General features: G+C 35.4%; 1 protein-coding gene across 1 annotated transcript in view; it reads left to right on the top strand.

Moving 5' to 3' along the window:
- Nucleotides 1-20,448, top strand: part of LRPPRC (leucine rich pentatricopeptide repeat containing) — an 88,051-nt gene that overhangs the window by 43,090 nt on the left and 24,513 nt on the right. Inside the window, exons 24-27 of the mRNA XM_071427422.1 lie at nt 4,745-4,869; nt 5,493-5,599; nt 17,995-18,063; nt 18,306-18,396. Coding sequence (XP_071283523.1) covers nt 4,745-4,869; nt 5,493-5,599; nt 17,995-18,063; nt 18,306-18,396 — 392 coding nt within the window. The remainder of the gene's footprint in view (nt 1-4,744; nt 4,870-5,492; nt 5,600-17,994; nt 18,064-18,305; nt 18,397-20,448) is intronic.

Here is a 20,448-nt window from a genome sequence, read left to right as displayed (position 1 = left end):
ATTGTCCAGTAGAGCATTGTGTGCTCATTTGTCATTAATCTCGTATAAACCCATTTTGATTAGTTTCTTATGTAGTAGACAGAGCATGAATGCAGTGCCTTGACAAATTTCCTTCTGTTGTTTTCACGGAGTTAAAATCACCTGTGATTCTTTTTGAGATCACTCTGCAGCACTTACAAGTTATTTGACTTTTATATGCACTCATAAAAACAGGCATCTTTGTAAATTAAGTGGTATTTTTAGTGGGGGACACCTGTCTCTACTGGGGAGAGGTTTTTTCCCAATTTTTTTAGCAGCCTTATTTCAAATATTGTATTAAAACTCCTTATGTGTTGCAATGAAATTAGGGATGTTTGGCTCTCTTACTCCATTATTGCAATTAGGAATTTAGCATCATCAGTGCCAAAGGACAAAAGTGTCTCATTTGCCCTATGGGGACAGGACAGTGATAAGATGATTTTTCGTCAAGGATCATTGGGTCGTAATTAAGTTACATTCATGGCTATTGCTTTTTGAAGGATGATTGGTAAATGACAGGCTTCATGTGCTTGCTATGGACAGTGTTCACTAGGGTTTTTTCTCCCTCTGTCAGAAAATCCTGTTGAGTCTGATAATGTAAATGTGGCATTTTATTCTGAACAAAAGAGCAGGGAAATGAGCTATCTTGTCTAATCATTCAGTTGTTTAACACCGACTTCCAGTTTAGACTCAATTGGCTGGAAAGCACTTGACATGTGAAGTTAGTGCTGTTCCGAACGCATGTTTGAGTAAATTTTAAAGTAAGTGACAGCTAAATTGTACCTAGGGAAATTACAAAGCCTTCAACACAGTTAATTTTTTGGGGAGGATTAGTTGTAATTGCAACACCAGTCTCCTTGAAGATTCCTTAGTACAGCAAATGAACAGAAACACATTTAGCTCTTTCAAGAGCCTGTTCTCTTTTTACAGAATAATTTTTGTAAAGCCGATTGTACCTTGCTGAATTGACTTCACTCTACACTAACATCTGCTTCAGATTTGTAGAGAGGGATTTGTTTTACCAGGCTACCCTCCACCCCCACTCCAGAGAGTCCCTTTTTTCTTTTTACCTCTCTAGTGATTTCAGGTTTGAGAGCTTTTCAATCAGTAAACCCCTTAGGTAAATTGCCACTTCACTAAAGCTTTATGCATAATGTTGCAGCACTTCATTCCAATTAAAATCAATATTTGGAGTCTTATTTTTATCAGGCAGACTCTCTGGTTGGGAAAGTTGTTTATTACAAGTAAAAGGGTTAGATTTAGTGCTACATTCTTTAAGCAAGAGAGGAGTGGCTTGTTGAAAGAGAAGGGGGGCTGAAATATCAGGGAGTGCTATAGCCAGTCCTGCCACAGTGTATCCTGCAAACCTTCCACTTCCTGAGTAATTTTGGCTCTTCAGATAGCTTTGTGTGATGAAAATTGCCCACACAAATATTTTGGAAGATTGGACCCATAATACCTTGGGTAGCCATTCTAAACAGAAAACTACAACAAAAACCTTGGTGTCTTAACCTGAGCTTCAGCTGGATAATAATGCCAAAATAGGACTCTCCTGGAGCTGCATAAAGGCCAAGCAGAATGTACTTGTGGCTGAGGCTTCTTCTGTCATTCAAAACTTAGAGTGTATCTTCTTTTTTAGAAGAGCAAGTTTCAAAGTGCCAGAAAAATACACCTAATCTTTAAGTGGAACAGGTCTTAGTCTTGAACAGATAATATTTGTGAGTGACTTAAAGCTGTAGTATCTGGCCAACTCAAAATGAAGCATGGATCGTCTGTGTTCACGCTTTAAATGCTGTTTATTCCAAACTGATGCTGGAAATATGTTTTTTCCAACATGACTGTGAATATATGGGCTTTTTTTTCCCTTTTTGACTAGAACCATATTAATGAAATAGTAATTTTAGACCAGGCTTTTAATGTCTTAAAGTAGTAAGTATCCTTTTGGAAGATAAAAGGGTGTTTGACATGCATAACTTCTTACAGAAAGACTCCCAAATACTTTCAAATGTACAGCTGTTTGTTAGTTTAAAATCATCATGTCTAAATAGCATTTTCTTAAATGTAGAAATTCTCTTTTGTGCAGCTCTTTTTATTATAATTGTTTCAAGAAACACATTAAAATGTTATGTCTGCTTGAAATTTGAAGCCTAGAGTGAGTTCCTTCTTTTTCATTTTCTAAAAGGACTGTAAAAACTGCTTACAAAAGTTGCTGCTGGTACTTACTTGAAATTAACTGCGGTTTGTGACAGTTAAAAAATACTGCAGATTGCTAAATCATAGGAGCTCAAGTACAGGCATAAGCTTGATAATTTTTTCTTTGTAGTAGTGGTACTCTATGTTTTATTGTTTTATATTTGTCTTTGCCAGTTTTAGTATTTATATGTTCTATAAACCCCATTCTCTGGTGAACTGTGGATGATTGGTTGGTTGATTAAATGCAACTGAACAAATATATCTGATTTAAGTACATTAAAAACAGTTACAACAATACATCAGTGTGTAAGATATGGTAGTCCTTAAACACAAACTTACTCAGCCCCTTTGAGCAGTAAGTCCCAGTAACAAGTACAATATTTCAATTTATTTTTGTCTCAGGTCATTGCTGACTTTTTTTCTCTGCATGTGCAGTATTAATGCCTTCAGAAGTATACATGTAGAGACTAGAAAACTGTTAATGCTACTGCTTGAATGACATTGCAATTATTCATTCATTTATTGATAGCTTTGACCTAAAAACAGTCACTTTAATCCTTTAGGAATACAGCCGAGACAGTACTATAGCTGTTTGAGCATCAGTCTGAAAAGCTAGATTTATCACTGAAAACTTTAATTTGAATGTATAAATGTTGTTGTGCCTCCTTAGAAATTGAGTAGTTTTCTGTAAAACTGTTTTTTTTCTAGATGTTAACTGAACTTGCATCTAAAGCAGGAGAAAAATACTGATTATATAAATCTTTATATCTGACTATGGTAACTACCATAGTATTTCGCTTTTATGACAGTAATCTAGCCTGCAACATCTACTTGCAGTTTTGAAATTAACCTGTAATTTAGTCTTCACCCCAAATGACAAAAATTCAAATGACTCCATGGGGTGCCAGAAGATGCACTGTAAACAGGGCTCAGTAAGGGGGATAAGGTAGAAATCCATCATCTTAGGTTCTTTTAAAGAATGCCAGTATTACTGAATAAAATTAATTCTTCCTCTGTGTTTTACTGTTAAATTTAAAAAAAAATATTAGCCTAGATAATGATAGTAGTACATAGTAGTTTAGTTAGTTATTCTTTGAAAAACCAAAATCTGTGCTGCACAAGAAATGCAATGTGAGGAGAGGACATCTGAATTGGGCTTGTTTTAACAGTAATGTCTTGATTTGTTAAGGTTTTGTTGGTGAAAAAGAACATTTTCATCATGCTTGGGAATGTAGCTTCGGGAATGTTAAATCATTATTTCAAGTCAGCATTTCAGTTGCTGTTGTTAAGTGATTTTTAAATTTTTTTTTCATTTGGTAACTTATATCACCCGTATCAAATCAGGCTCTTGGAATCTAAAATGCAGTCTCACTGACTGCCTGGCTACTTACATTTTGTGTGTGTGGTCTTGGTTTGTTTCTGCTTAAACCTTACCCTTCAAAGAATAATTTGACCTATTGTTTTACCAGTGTTTCTGTGGTTGTCCTTGGTTGTTTCTGGTGTTTTTGCTTTGTTTTGTTTGGTTTTGTTTCAAGACTGGGTTGTAATCCTTTGAAAAAAAGGTCGGCAGCAGATGATTAAGTACAGTTAGTTCCACAGTATTGAAGGTTATTTTGTATTTGTTGTTACTGTGATTGTTTTTATGACTTTCCAGTTTTGCATTTTAATTATTATATTTCTGAAGGTGTTAATAGTTTGTACATAGGGGAAAATTCATTGAAGGATTGAGGTACCAAAAATGGAAATATTCTCTATGTTACTTCTACTTGCTGCTCAAAGGCTCCTGACAAAATGCATTTAATGCCATCTTGTACACTTACCATTACATTGATTCACACTAGTGCCATGTCTGACGTGGATAGGCCAGCATAAAACACATTTAGGTACCACACTACGTTGTTGGATTAACTGCAAAAATTGTATTTTTTAAAGTAGAAAATACCTGTTGTATTCTGATTTTCATATAGAATGTAATAATGCTATAGCCCTTCCATTGTGATGGAGTGGACATCAACAGATGATTTACAGGCACTCTGTTAAGGTTTAAAACCAGTGTAAAGCAATCTAATGAGCTGTGGTTATCTTAACTCTGGTGATCTCACCAGATCAATCTCTATTGAAACAAAATATTGTGGAATAATTGTGAAGAACTTAAAAACTGGAATTGCCTAAGCATAGACAAAAAGGTAATAGAGTGTACATGGTATTACTTACAAATGAGAAAATAAAGCTGCTAAACACTTAAGTGAATTTTCCATGAAGTTTGGGTTTTGTCAAGATAGGTCATAGCATAACTTAAGAATATTGCTCAAAATTTAAGTGCATCTGATGCTGAGGAACATGCACACCTTTGGCTACTTGTAGTAAACAAGTGGTCATGGAATCAAAAACAGTAAGATTTGACGGGGGAATAAACACTTGGATTATAGACTGCTAAATGAATTTTCTGTGAAATTTTCAAGATTAAAGTACTTTCAGCATGGATTGCTCCTGCTCAGAATGTTTCTATTCTTGTTTTGTTTCTTTCCACAAGGGATGACATGCCTGCAGCTCTGGAAGCTTTAGTCAGCTGTTACAAGAAGTATGGTAAAATTCTTCAACTCCATAACATCTGCTGTAAACTGGTAGAAAAAGGAGATGCTGATCTTCTGCAAAAGGGTTAGTTGCATGTAGTCAAATGCTGTCTACTAATATGAAGTGTTTTCTGGGGGTTTTTCTTTCAGGATTTGTATATAATTTCTTTCAACTGAAAGAAAAAACAATTTGTCTTAATATATTAACTTCAAAGCACTAGTATGATGCCTGCATTCTTCAGATTGAAAAATTGATTGTAATTTTAAACATGGAACAGCTCTGTTTGTATAATACATCATTGAGCTCTCCCAGATTAGTGCTAATACTTGCTCTATCTATGTATGCTACTATTAAGAAGCGAATTAATAGTAACACATCACAATAACAAAACAATGCATCTGTTTTTCAAATAGCTGTGCAGTTCACAAACCATATATCCTCACTTTCTCTGAGGAGAGCGCGCCAATATAGTCTATTTTGTTGAATATAGTCCAAAATATAGTGCAGAAAAACATTTTAAATATACTCAGCCACAAACCTACAACAAATTGTCTCACATGTTATAATCATTCTGTTTGTTTCAAAATTATCCCCCTATAGCTTATCTTTTATGAGGCTTGGAAAATATTGGCGTTAGGAATGTCTGACATAAATATTGAAATGCTTCAATATATTGAGTAAATTAATGAGTTTTATTCTGTCTTTAGTTTCAGATTTTATAAGCAGAGAATATGGTGACATGATGGCTCTTTATGATCTCTTCTTCGCCTTCTTGCAAACAGGAAAATACAAAGAGGCCAAGAAGGTCATCGAGGTGGGATTTTAACTATAGTACTCTAATCGTGCAGCTATTTAGACTCTTAATTAGAAACATTTAAAGTTTTTAACCTTTAATTAGTCTTGTTCTGATTCACATTAATAGAATGCAATCCCAGTAATAAAAAGCCCTCAGCCGGCTTTATTTTGTATAATTACAGTTCAGAAGAGAGACAGTCGTCTTGTACATTGAAATTGTTTCCTCACTTTTTCAAATTTGCTCTTATATATCAAAATGATATTTGCATATTAAATATCGGATTGTGGAACAATTAAATTAAACTGGCATTCCTGGGTGTAAAGTTGCTAATCCTCTTTCCGAAGGAATTCTTTGTTCTTAAAAGCACTGGAATTTAATTTGCTGCAGACCATGCTCAGATTTATTTGTAATGCTTGTCTACAAGTTAATCAGCCAAACAAGCGCTGTCTGCTACTGTTTGGCATTTAATTTAGCATTTCTTCTCTCTCTCCCTTTTTCAGGATAGTAAGCAGCTTATAGGAAGTGGTAGGTGACAAACTTGGTCTATTTAGGATTAGTATATTTTATCTAGACTTGATTGAAATTGTGCTTACTGAAATTGATAAGTCAAAGGGGCAGCTGCAGAGTCTGCCCAGATTGTGATTATTTTTTCTTCTTAACACTGTTGTATGTTTTTAAAATGCTGCATAAGTTTTTCACTTAATGTATGGGAGGAGGCATCTTGCAAAAAAAGTAATAGTTTGTCCTCAGCATTTTTGTGTTACGCACATACACAACTCTAACCTAATTTTTGTTTGGTTTTTTTTTTTTAATTTCCTGAGACAAAAAATGCTTTTTCTCCTAGTTCCCCTTAGAGTATCTGAAATACTAGCTATCTCTGCTTGAATTGTCTAATGGAATTTTTGCATTTAAAAAAATCTTAACTGAAGGTCTGTTTGTCTGTGATGGAACAGTAATGTCCTGCTGTAGGGTGTGTGGATATTGCTAAGCACAGTGTTGAAACATTATATTTTTGTTCTGAGAGGGTGTTTTGGAGCTCAAATCTTACAATACAGAAGAACAGAAATATCAGTGTCTGACAGCAGATGACACTGAGGAGTTGAGTTCTTTTTACAGTGATTAAAGCATTTAGGAGGTGAAAGTATGAAATCTGAGATTGGAAGTAAATTTAAAGCTAAATGAGCTAATGTTACGTCATGTGATTTAGCAGCTCTTTCTTTGATAGTGGCATTTAATTTCCTGGAATTTCTATTGGTGTCTGGAGCTCTGCAATTGTAAATAGGATAATAACCAAGTTATCAAATTGTTGGGGCACTGAAACTCTTGTCATTTTCTTAAAGCATGCCAGATTCTCTCTGCAGGTATTCAGTATTTGGTGATTGATTGTGAGTTACTAATATCCACAAATGTTTAAACATAAATCTAAACACCAAATATCTGGAGATTAAATGGAAGTTGTCCTGCCTTTTATGCTAGTTAAAGTATTTTTATCTAACTTTTATGAAGTATGAATTAGAGCTTTGTTTATTCTGCAGAGGAAGAGCTGGTTTAAATTACTGAATTTTTAATAGGGAATTTTCTAGGAATAGTATGCATGTATTTTACTAGTGGAAAAAGTGTTACAAAATCAATTCTATATGGTGCATAATATTTTAAATATGCTTTTGTTATGTCACAATATGTTAATTATTTTCAAAGAAATTGTTTCCAAAAGGGGAAGACAGAAACCTTATTGTTGATATTTTGCTGAAGAGGAAAATAGTTTGTATTGTTTTAAAACATAAGCAAGTTCTGTTTGCTCTTTGATTTGTTGGGAAGTGAAAGTCTTATTCCGTATAATGTGAAATGGTGTGTGTGTGTGTGTATGTAAATACATATATGTGTGTGTGTGTATATATCTAAAAAATGAGTTGTAGGTGTATTCTTTTCTCTAGTCCAGTGGGTTTTGTGACTAAATTACTGCTTTGATGGTCATCTCAGATTAGTTTTCTATCTTCTTTGCTTGTGAAATAATACTTAGTGAAGGAGATCAGTTGGTGCTGCTTTCTCTTTTAGATGCTGTTGCATGTACCTTTAGGCATATACTTTAATCAAGTATTGCTAGTTATGATGGTCAATTTTAGTGATTTGAAAACATCTATGAAATTAATAAAGAGTATCTAAAAGGACAGTAATAAAACTGGAAAGGAAAATCTTTAGGAGCTAAGGAAATTACCACTGTGGAGGATAATGGTTGCTTAAATGGGATTTTTACTCATTGGAGACCACTGCCTCTGCTTGCTCCTGCTATTTTTAGAAATTAGAGATATACTATATGCTTATGTGAAACTTAATGACAAGTGCTGCTTTGAAAAACTTGGAACTCAAAGGAATGAAAAAATAACTGTTAAATCTCAAATCTTTGGTAAAATTAAAGTGGGTGACAATACTGGGAAAGGACAAAGGATAAGATTTGAGTGAGATTATAAAAATCAAGTCAGACTTGTGTATGTTACATTATCCGGCCACAAATGTGTTGTGAATACATATATATGGAAGATCATGTCATGGGAAATAATGAGAAAGCTGAAAGCCCTGGGCCTCATCTGCTTGGTGGAGTAAAAGCAAGACTAACCAGAGAATGAGAGTGTGAGAAGCAGTGAAAGGTAAATACAAAGGAGATGAGGCAAAGAATTTGTCTGGCCGATGCTAGAACAGCTGGACTGAAGCACATGGTAGTTTGGTAGTGGGAGTCTCTTCTGAGGCAATGCTGACTGGAAGAGGAGCTGTGTTTGAGAAGGCTGTGGGGGAAATGCTGTTCCTGAGGCATCATGAGCTTTGTGTGGCAAGATAACACTTTGCAGTATTGTTGAACTGCCTTCTGAAGCACTTGAAAGTCTTGTTCTCAGAGACAAAGGTACAGATAAGGTAGCCTTGGCTGCTCTGTAAAGTGTAAGTCTATTTTATTCTAGCTGTGCCTGGAGATTCCTGAGCCCCCAAAGTTGTGCTGAGCCCCCAAAGTGTTTTGCTTTACACTGAAGAAAAGTTCTACCAGTGGGTACATCCAGACATGATTGAGTCTTCTTAACTGCACCTCAACTGAGAAGTTAGTTTTTGTCTTTAGTCCTTCAAAGATGATCATGTCAAAACAAAGTTGGCACATCTCTCTTCTTGCCCCTTACCACAAGGTCACATACTAGCTTGCTTTCCCTTGGATTGGCACAGCATGACTTCTATGTCATCAATTCTAGCTCTGGATACTTAGGATTTTTTTCCCTTACTTAGAAAGGCAGCTTAATTGCCTTTTGTCCTTGAATTTTGTTTTTCATAAAGAAAAAAGGAAGAAAATTAGGTCAGTATGTTTTGCTTTTAAATAAACTAAACTACATTAGAACTAATGTAGGCTAAAAGAAAGGAATGTGAATTTTCAATAAATAGGATTAGGGAAAAAGCACCTTTTAAAAAATACTTTACCTGTCCTCTGAAATGTTTTTTTATTTCAAAAATGTTTTAATCAGATCTCCTTCTGGAGAGAGGCCTTACATAATTATGTGGCAAGAATATAGAATAATTGTTTGGCCTTATGTTCTTCGAAGTCTCGTATATAAATGGTAAAAGAATATTTTAGAGCCTACTCCACTAGATCTCTCAACTTCTTACCTCTTGCCTGTACTGGACAGTTAAAAGTCCCTTTTGTTTACTCAGCTGTTGATTGCCACTTTGTTAAACAGGTGCTTAAGAATTGTACTAATGGGAAGGTCATCCAGAAGAATAGGTGAAAAAGGGAATGTTATACCAACTTGGAGGAATTTATTTATTCCCCTTTTCACCTGTTACCCTGTTTGTTTTCATGCTGCTTGGAGATTTACAGATTTCACTACTTAGAGTAGTTAAAATATAATGGATGTCTGCCATTTTGGTGGGATTTAATATTTTGGTCATCTCTGAATCTTTCACCAGGATCTCATAATTTGCAGCTGTTTTGCATTAACTCATGTTAATTGAATATTTCTAGACCCACCCTTTTCCCTTCATTTGCTCATGCTAAATGCAGCTATTTAAATACCCACTGAATCAGTGTGTAATGCAGCCCATGTCTGCTCTTGGCTTTTTCTGAAAAGGTTTGTGTCTCTTTCAGTACTGTAACAGTTCTGTAGCAGAGGGTCAAGCAAAGCCCAGCTATAAATCTGCTTACTGAAAGTCTGAACCATGTTTTCATAAGCAGAAATGAACATTCCTGTGACTGAGCAGGCAAGATATTAAACTGATGTTAAACCGTTTCTGTGCTGTATCAATAAAATCATTGCACCTTAAATGAAGTTTCATTGTACAGCAAAATACTTACCTGAATAAACCAAAAGAAGCACCCTGTTCAGAATCATGTATCAGGTCACTTGCATTTTTAATTGGGAGCTTACGGATCCCTGTGATAGGAAGTAGGAGTTGGTAGCAGTGTTCCACTGTCTTTGTGTTATTCCACAGATCTTCTTGAAATCTTTCTAGATCTAATTGAGCTGTTAAAATAACAGCTGTTAATTTGCTCCTTCAATGAAAGAGTCAAAGTTCTCATTCCTGCTGTGGTTTTGGTTTTGCTGGAACTGAAGGCAAAGAAGATTGGAATACAGGAAAGATCTCAGAACTGTGTGGCAGAGTTTTTGGGGAGAAGTTCAACCTATTTTGTTTCCATTAGAGAAGCCTTCCTTGAAAATGGCCATGGATAGTGCATGGCTTCAGAATTCTTTAAACCAAATTTTAACCAAGTGTGATACTATCTTCATCTACGCTCATACTAAATATGTTGTTTATATTTAATAATTAGATTTATCATACTGTATCCCACATATGTCGAGACATTAGTATGAAGAATTCAGGATCAAATCGTTGTGAAATAGCTTAATGAAATGTGTTCCATTGTGGAGAAATGTAAGAAAAGGCATTTGCTGCTGCAGTCTGGGACCTGAGGAAAGAACTGGTTTGGGGTGAGTTCAGTGTACAGGAATATATCTATCAACAGATGTCAAGTTAATTTAAGAGGTAAATAGATTTAAGCAAAGAATCATGACATTCATCGTCAGCAGACCTCAAGATACCAGTTGGCTTTGGATTTAATGTGCCATAAAAACAATGAGAATATTTCTACATGATATTGAGAGATTACAACCTTCTTTCATCCAGATTGCTTTTTTTAAGAGTCTGCATCATAAAATTGCATCCTGATTTTATGCTGGAGATGAACTACCAGGAGAAGATGCTTTCTTGATTTGTGACAGCAGGGTTGGGGGAGTGAGGGGGGTGCATCAGTTATGTGCAATTTAGTGATGGTTATATCTAGTCTCTGAATTTATTTACAAAGACTTAATTTTGGTCCTGTTGAGAAAAGAGTGGAGGTGATTAAAACAAAATTTAAATGTTTGTGAACAAGGTTGTATTTGATAATGGTGTCTGAGATTTAGGAATAGTTTGTAGGGGGTGTCATAGCTTTTATTAGACTAACTGTATACAACTGAGACAGAGGGGAAAGAGCTTTTAAGCATGCAAGCCCTATACAAGAAAAGATTAATTTTTTAAATTATTGCCATTGAGTCCTATTAGTCCAGTAAAATCATTACTTCTCCTTCTGTAACTGGACTCTGATGCAGTTAGTTATTAGTGAACTTGGATTTTCTTTCCATGCATCAATGTATGTAGGTTAATTTAAAAAGGGGTGCTTACTAGTTCAGTGCACGTTATTTTTTAGAAGTTCTTAAATATTCCTTTTTTACAGGGAAGGGATATGTTTCAAGTAAGTAAATTGGTAAAGGAGATGACTACTGAAAAAATTCCTTCCCAAAAGGAGGGCAGTAATGCATTCAGAATGTGGGATTATGGCAAGATCTGTGCTTCTTTTCTTAGCTCCTGGGACTTTGTGTTAGAAGGAAGAGGTTTATAGTGCCTTTTTTTTTTTCATTCATCATACACTATAAAACCACATTACAAGGCCAAGAGCAAATTTTTGCTCTGTTTTGAGTCTAGGATAACCTTGAGGAGTTTGTTTTAAGCAGAGTCTTTGTGTATTTTTTGTGTCACCTTTTCTTCCAGTGTAGTTATTGTTGGGAATGCCTACTGATTTTTTATAGCAATAATATTTCACCGCATAATTTATCTTGGAAAACTTACTGTAAATGTAGAATATTCCAGTAGTGATTAAATGTAAATCAGTTTGACTTGTCTTGAGGAATGATAAAGTTGTAGAACTCTATCCTACTTTTATTTTAGTATTTTTGGAAAATAATCTACTTGCCTGACATTTTTCTCCATGTTTGTCTAACATATAGCAGAGTGTATTCCTCTTTCAAGTGAAATAAATAAAATAATGAGTATTTACTCAACAGATACTTGCGTTGGTAAAGTCAGTGAACTGTGAAACTGACAGAAGCTTTGAAGCAAATACATATGTAGGAAGAAAAAAGCCACAAACCAACAGTACAAACTTTCCCAGTGGAGACTGTGAACTTTGTATTTTCTTACTGTGAACTACTGCTGCTTTTTACATCAAAATTGACCTAGTAGAAGTTGACTGGTTGCCATCTTGTGTGATTTTAGAATAGGCAGAAAGGAGAGCATTAGTTTGAATTCTCATCAGTCTGAGGAGAATAGTTAGTGAGGATAGATGTGTAGGCATGTGTCCCTTTGTCTTTCATTAACTATCTGGTACTGAAAATAAAATATCAAATACACTTTAGCTGAGTAGGCTTTGAAGGCATGACTTGCAGTGGAGCAGCTCATAAGTTTCGATATTCCAGTACTGCATTAGAGTACTTGCCCTCATTATCAAACCTGAAAAGTAGACATATTGAAGGTACAGATATCATTGTTTTCAAGCTTACATACAGTCATCTCTTGCCCAAAAGGTTGAACAAGAGTCCATATATTTTAGATCAGTTTCCCTTTAAAGAATTCTCTGTTATGGGGGTTGTATTTTGTTTAGTCATATTTATTTCTGGGCAAAGTTGCTTATAAAGAAGAAAAAAAATTACTCATTTTTAGAGAGTTTTCAAGGTTTTCTTTTGGTTAGAAAGAATAAAGTGAGTGAGGGTGTCATTCTGTGCTATCACCAAAGAAGCCATTTTTGAAATCATTGAAAACTACTTTCAAAGTGGAAAATGAACTTGTAGAGAAAGTATTGCTTCCATTGCCAGCCATAAACAGCCGTAGCTGTAATGCCATCCTGGTAGTTCAAGAACTTAAATAATACTTGAGCTAGGAGAGCACTAATATGTTTTGTTGGGCAGTTGATATGATTGCAACAGGAAAGATGCTTTTTGATGCTTTTTGAGGTTATTTTTAGATCACTCAATCTCTAAAGCTGGATGGTTTGTGAGCTTCTGGACTATTGCATAAAAGTTCAGAGCCAATAAGCAAAATAGGGTTTTTTTCCTGTATATTTAACAATGATACTTCACTTGGACTTTGCTATGATGACTATAGTGGGAGAAATACAGCAAAGTGGTGTACCTGCATACGTATGAACTCAAGATGTAAGATTATTTTTAAAAATCATGTACGTATGTTAATTGGTATTTTTAAAAAACTCATGCATTGTTATTTGAAAGTAAAGGAGTGTTTAGCAGGAGGAAAAAATAATAGAAGTGTAAAATAGTTTTAACCATCTCAGTCAACACCTATAGACTAGGATGGCTACATAAGGTACAGAAATTTTATATATGTTCTTTTGATTAAGAGGTGCACCTACTGCTTAGTAGAAGTGAGGACTTCTGCTACAAGTTTTAACCTAGGGGAAGATTCAAGGAAACCATCCAGTGTTTATGTTGTAAACAGCTTTGTTCAAATAATCTGCTATGCAAAAATAACCCGGGCTTCATTAAAGCTGTATGGAATTAGTGAGATTTTCCTAGACATTTTTGTGGAATCAGGGAAAAATCTGTCTTTAAATTAAGAACTTCCCATCAAGTGTTCTGTTTTCCATGGTGCTTATGTTGGAGAGAGCTGTTAGGAATGACACACATCAGTTCCTATAGCTGTCTGCCCAAGGCTGTCTGCTTGGAGGAGTAAAGCATTTTCCTGCAAGACATTGCTTTGGCATCTCAATCTCAGTAACTGGTTCTGGTACTGGTAGCATAAGTCTATTATTGCTGCTGATGTAACTCTTCATGAAATGTTCTTCTTCCTTTAGCAGCATTAGCTGTCTCTTACGATTACTGGATTTTTCAGCTGCAAAGAGAGGAATGAATGGATCTGTCCTTCCAAAGAATACCATCAGGAAGTGCAACATGGATGGCTTCTATAAAATTTCCCTGCTTCTTTCCAATATGTTTGTATTAGTGATTATAGTAGAACTGTTTCCCTAAGAAAAGACTGAACTTTTTGCAGACAAAATGCAGAAGTTTTGAAATAAATATAAACTAGGTAAGGTGGTTGGGGTTAAACTTGAATAGTTAGAATTGATGTGTTATTCACAGTGCAGTTATGAAAGGCTAGAATAAGTTGACTGTTATATGTAAGAATTATTTTGCCAAACAGGCACAGTAATCATTTGTGAACGTGCAGCATTGCAAGGTTAAAACAGAAGCTCTCCATCTCATGTCACACATATGCCAAATGAAAAATGCTACTGCTGGTTTTTAAACAGTTATGCAACCTAAGCCAGCAAAAGTGGCACTGTTTTGGGGCAGGTCTCAACTCTTAGTGTGCTGAGTCATCTTTTTGAAAAGGACTCAAGGCTTCTGGTCTGTATGATGTCTTTTGTGGTTTTTCTCTGTAAGTTTTGTGTTTAAAAAGAAAAAGTTTGGTTTTGGCAAGTGGAGAGGAGTAAATAAATATTTTCATATGTCTTCTGTAATTTTTAAAACTTTTTTGTTAGAAAAGCTTTTTTGAAAGTAAAAAACCAGTATGGCTCTATTGGCTGTAGCAGTTACAGAATACTAAGGCAAACAGAATTTGAATATTTCTGTTGTTATTTTAAAATCTGGAAAAACATCTCATAGATTCCTCTCTGACAGGTCACTATTTTTCCAGACAATCTGTTTTCTTTCAGCTGTAATAGGTAGAAATTAGCTCAAATAAAACTTAGTACAGAAAATGTACTGATTGGACCCCTTCAATCACCTAAAGTGACTGGTTCTCAGAAGGAGGAGAACAAATCAAATGCTTTTGGTATGTTAGGACTGTTGAATGATTTTTATTGCTGCTTGACAAGAGTTCTTGCAAAGATGCAACATATTTATCCCTTTCTGGTTAGTGTTCCTTACTGTGTGTGAAGGTGTAGAATCAGTGAGTAAATTGGTGTGGGTGTAAGTGTAGAATAAGTGTAATTGTCACAGAATTACAGAATATGCTGAGTTGGAAGGGGCCCATCAGCATCATCGAGTCCCCCTCCTGGCCCCGTGTAGGACACCCCAAGAATCACATCACGTGTAAGTTCTGATCAAAACTCTGGGCTGATTTCTGTAGAAGATACGATGAAGTAGCTGAATTCTGCTTAGCCTAGAGAAGAGTCAGGGAATTATTTTATATACATCATTAAATTAGTATGAATTTGAGATATTAAAGAAAAATCAATTGTATATTGTCTTCTAATACAAAATCCAAGCTAGTAGAAGTTAGGCTGAAAACAATCAAAAGTGCTAGTACTTTGGTTGTTCTCTGCAGAACGTGGTGGAGGTAACCCATTGCCAAAAGATCTTCTGAATGTGATAAATCTTAAGGGGTTTCAGGGGCAACCAGAAGAGCTCATGGAAGAGAAATAACTTATTAGAACCAGTGTGATCCACTGAACCTCAGGTAGTTGGAGAGTGGAAGAGCACTAAAGGGAAAGTATTGCTGTGTTTCCTGACATTTCATATTCTCCTGTTACAGAGAGGATAACAAGGTTTGATTTGGTACAGTACAACTGTTTTATATTTCAAAAGAATGTAAAAGCCAGAAATCTGTGTTTGGTTTATATGCTGGATGAATTGCATGAGACTCTCAAAAAACCCCCAAAAAACAAAGAAACCACTAAGACTTGATATAGATTTATTTTTTTAATTTAGTCCATTGAAACAAGCAAGATCAAAATTGTAAATGGTAATTCGGAAGAGTAATTATAGTTTTTTTACTTAGTTTTTCTTTATTCCTTGCATTCTGTTATTCTTTATTTTAGTCTGCTGTATCGTAGAAACACTGCTTGCTGTTAAATGCAATGTTTAAAATTCCCTAAGATTGTAAAGGATAAGCTACAAATATGGACTATCAGGCAAGCCCTGGAGATTTAGTTAATCTGACCTAGATGTTCTTTTGATGATTGAGACCTGCAGCATGTGAAAACACTTCTCAATTTCAAAATGAAACACAAGGATGTCTGTTGTATAACTCAGCTGTCCTTGTAGTGACAGACACATCAATCATTTCTGAACAGGAAAGGATTTACTATAAAAAGTTTGTAGCTTTCGAGCTGTTGAGTTCATTGGCATTCGGATCAGCAGTGATATTGGAAGTTGTAAGTGAATTCAGCATTTGAATTTTACCGTGTCCTAAAGAGGATTAGCTACAAATGCAGGCAACATACTTCTTTCTTTTTCATTTTCAAGAGCCTGTTTTGTATCAAGAGCCTGTTGTGTAAGATGTTAATTCTTGACTTAATTTTCAGCATATTTTATGTGAAACTGCTTGGTAGCTTTTAAAAAAGCACTGAACAGGTACCTATAAGTATAAATAACTGTGGGGAGTGGAAAAAACCCAAGCAAACAAGTAATTTAAAAAAAAGCATGTACCTGGAAAGCTGTGTTTATATATACCACTTTGAATATGTGGGAAGACACAATTTTTCTGTAACCTTCTGGGCTGAGACTATTCTAACAGTACAGCTAAACACCCAGAGATGCTCCATGTTGAGAAGCTATGGGATTAGCATCCTGTTTTTAGCAAACCCTTACGCTGACTTCATAGAATGGGTGGGTAATTGGTAGGATTATGTGGCCCAACATTTACTCTGCAGAACACTGTTTACTATATATTTAGCAAAATTCTAGAGTTTTCACTGAAATTTTGCATGCTGGTTCTCTGGTGTATGCTGAATTATTTCAGAAAGAGGCAAGGGTAGTAATTCTGCACTTGGAGACTATGGGAAAAGGAAATTATCTGTGTTTAAAAGAGAGAAGGTAAATTCACATTTCCAATAGTGATTGTTTCCACTGTTTTGCAACTGAAACTTAATATTTCTCACAGCATTTTGTTCAAAATGCCTCTTTTGTGCAAACTGGCATTCAAATTTTTAACTCGCACTTCACATTTAAACTGTATAGATTTCTTACAATATTAAAACCTAAAAGCCTTCAAGAGTCAAAACACATGTTTCTCTGTAGGGGTGAACAGACATTTCCTTGGAATTACTTTAAGCTTAATGTGAATATGGACATTTGAAATAAAAAACAGAGTTCACTCTGTAAATTATATTTGTGCTAAGACAAGGTAGTATAAAGCCAGGAAATCCAAGTATCTATGGGAGGAAAATCCAAGAGGTAAAAACTATGGATGCTTTGCACACATTTTGCTGTAACCTTTTTTTAGATATGTTGGACACGAGTAGGTAGAATGTATGATGTATCTCTTAAAAAAGATTGACTTTTCCTATCTTTATTTAAGAATTTATTTAAGTTGAGGAGCTGCTGTTTTGATTATGGCATATGGTGCTGGGAAGGCACATTGTGGCCTTTTCTACACCAGATGGACTTTCAAGGATTGAAACCTTTCCTTTGAGCATGTGTAGCTACTATGTAGCTGCAGTCTGCTTGAAACAACAAAGGAATGAATAAGCAGAGGCTCACAACCTGGAAAAGTCAGTAACACAAAGAACTGTGGCATGCTGACAATTACACATCAGATCCTCTGTGTATACACACATAAGGGTAAGCTTTAAGAGTAAATCTTGAGCCTTCTGTTCTGGAGTAGGAATTGCCCTACAGTTCCTATAGCTGATATCTGTACAGTATATTGGCATCACCAAATGGTGATGGTGCAGCTCAGAAACATGGTTCTCTAGCTGCTAAGTTGCAGTGGTGCTGAAAACAAATATTTCATGGTGAAGACAGTTTGGAAATATTTGGTGTAATTCTTTACCAGGAGTAATACAAAGGATTACTTTAGGTAGCAGTAATAATACCCTATTAATGTGATGATAGAAGTTATTTAATGTTTCCATTCATCTGAAGTGTATTTTAAATGAACTCTCTCAGCAGTTTTCAACCAAGAAGGAGACTGTCTTGAATAAGATGACTGCAATTTTTATGTCTCATAAATGCAACTTAACTACAAGCTCACAAATAATCATGTTTTCATTTAGATTTCAAAAAACAAACAATAGCTATGAAGTTTCTTTATGAATACCTGTATTATGTTTATTTTCCCTTAGAATGTTCTATGTGCAGTAATGCATTTCTTGTGGAAATATTTTACAGACTCCTGGCTTGAGAGCACACTCTGGAAGATTGAAGTGGTTTGCACAAAAGTGTATATTAAATAAACAGGTATGACTTGTATGATGTGCTCTATGGAACTGTCATTTTATTCCAAGAAAAATTGTTTTGAAGTATTTTCTCACTTGATTTTTATGTTTGTGAAAGACTATATGACAGGCTGGTGAGGTGAACTTAATGCTGGTGTATACATAAATACTACTTTAGCTGAATGCACACAGCATGTATGGACACATATATAGAAAAATAATTGTTTGCCTGAGGTATAACTGAGCTCTTCCTTCTTTTTGAAGATGGAAACTTTGGAACAGTTGGTAGAATCAACTCGAAATCTGTTTGAATGCGATAGAGATGAGATGTACTACCACCTGCTCCAACTGTGTGGTAAGTGAGCTTGAGATCTTATCCATGTTTGTAATCTGTTTTCCTTTGTGGTTGGAGATGGGACATAACCCTGAAGAGAAGCTATATCTTATACACAATTAGTCTGGCTAGCATTTCTGAGGCATCTTGTGGGGGAGGAGATGTCAGGGGTTTGGTTTTTTTTCATCTGCAGACCTGAACGCTTAGTTAGTTGTGTGTGTGTGTGTGTTTGGCTTTCAATGTGCTTAGAGAAGAAATCCTGTTCATCTATTATCTTCATAACTGATAAAAATTGAGAGTCTCCTGTAATTGGATCTGGTTCTTCAAGGTGCATATATTTTTTAAATGTACTTACTTTTCCCAACCCACAACCTAACTTTAGCATCATTTATAGTCATGAAACAGTTTTGAAAACTGAAACTTCATTTCTATGCTGCAGACTTAGTGGAGGATGTGTCTATGAGGTTTTCATTCCTCTTTTTGTGTTTTTCAGTCTATGTTGGTTTTGTTATTCAGTGTATTACACTGTATTATAAAGGATTAAAATTTTGGATATTTATTATAAAGTACTGAAAAAATACATTGTGTTAAAACTTGGTATGGAGCACTACACAGTAAATTGGGACATAAAGCATTGTAGGGATTTCTGTGTACTTCAGTAATGTATGTACATATATATCTATATATTATTGAGCCATTACAGGTGTTTGATATGTCTGGAAAACTTGCTTTTGAATTTTGAATAATTTTAGGCTGTACTCTATGTATGTTTTTGGTTGGGTAGGACTATTGACGCAGGCCTCTTCCCTACTGCATTTAGCTACAGCAGGAGAAGACATGAGTACTTGCACAGAAAAAATGTGACCAGAGACCCTGTGAGAATTTTCTGCTTTTCATTTCCTGAAGCCTTGGAAAGCTTCAAAGAAAACTGTAGCATTACCTAAGTCTGGCTTTACACATACTGGTTCACCATCAAAAATCAAATAGGCCTGAAAATCAATCTTGTCTCAACAGGGAGAGAACCTTCCTGTTTCTCCACTCATCCTGTTCACCTCTGGCAGTGACTAAGTCTGACAGTGTGCCTGCTAGGAAGAGAATCTAGGAAGATACAATTCATCAAATTCTGTCATGCAAAATCTTCAGTCTTCTTTCAGAAGACAGAACCAATTCCATCTATTCAAAGAAGTGGAAAAATATTTGTGGGTTTCTGTCACCATGAAAGACAAAAGCCATGCATAATCCTGCTTTCAACCATTTTAGATTACCTGTCAAAGTTGCCCCATGCACAACTACAGCAGGACTGTCATTGTGTACCAAAACCGTAACTTCAGATCCATTTTAAACATAAAAAGAACCCTACCATCTAGTCCAAGCAATAATCAAAAATGCTGAAAACAAGGATTTGATTATCACAGAATAATTTATACTGGAGAAAACCTCAGGAATTTAGGCCTAGGCCATTTCCTGGAGCTAGGCTAGCTCCAAAGTCAGATCACATCAAAGCCTTGTTTAGTAAAGGTTTGGGTGTCTCCAACAGTGGAGATAAAAGAGCCTTTCTGAGCAGCCTGATCCAGGATTTGATCATTCTCCAATACTCCATTGCTGTAGCTTTCAAATGTCACCTTCTGCCCTTTGCTGTGCACGTGTGAGAAGAGACTGACTCTTGAAGAGTTGGTGAAGAATTTACAATATTTGCGTGTACAGCAGGAGAGCAAAACCTGATTTGAATGAAATGCCAAGGCAGTTTATTGAGAAGGTTGTTCCTGCTTTAAAGAGCTCATTTTTACCAGGGTGTAAATCAGTAGTGACTGAGAGTCATCAATGCTTCACAATTGGTGACTGCAAAGCTAGAAAATGTAAAGACAACAGGAAAGCACATGCTGTAGGTAGTTAGATGGTAGTTAAGCATTTCCTTTCATGAAGTCCAGATTTCTGTTTATTTGTAATTATATACAGTGATGCTTATATAAATTTAAATTAACAGTCTAGAAAAATAGAACTGATGAGCTGGGATGATCACTTCTGCACTACTTTTGAGATGATTTCTCATTTATCTGAAAATCCATACAATCC

This window comes from Agelaius tricolor, unplaced genomic scaffold (genome assembly GCF_023055355.1).
Source record: "Agelaius tricolor isolate 1412-34295 unplaced genomic scaffold, bAgeTri1.0.p SCAF_1, whole genome shotgun sequence".
NCBI classification, from domain to species: domain Eukaryota; kingdom Metazoa; phylum Chordata; class Aves; order Passeriformes; family Icteridae; genus Agelaius; species Agelaius tricolor.
This window is presented reverse-complemented; position numbering and strand designations above follow the sequence as displayed.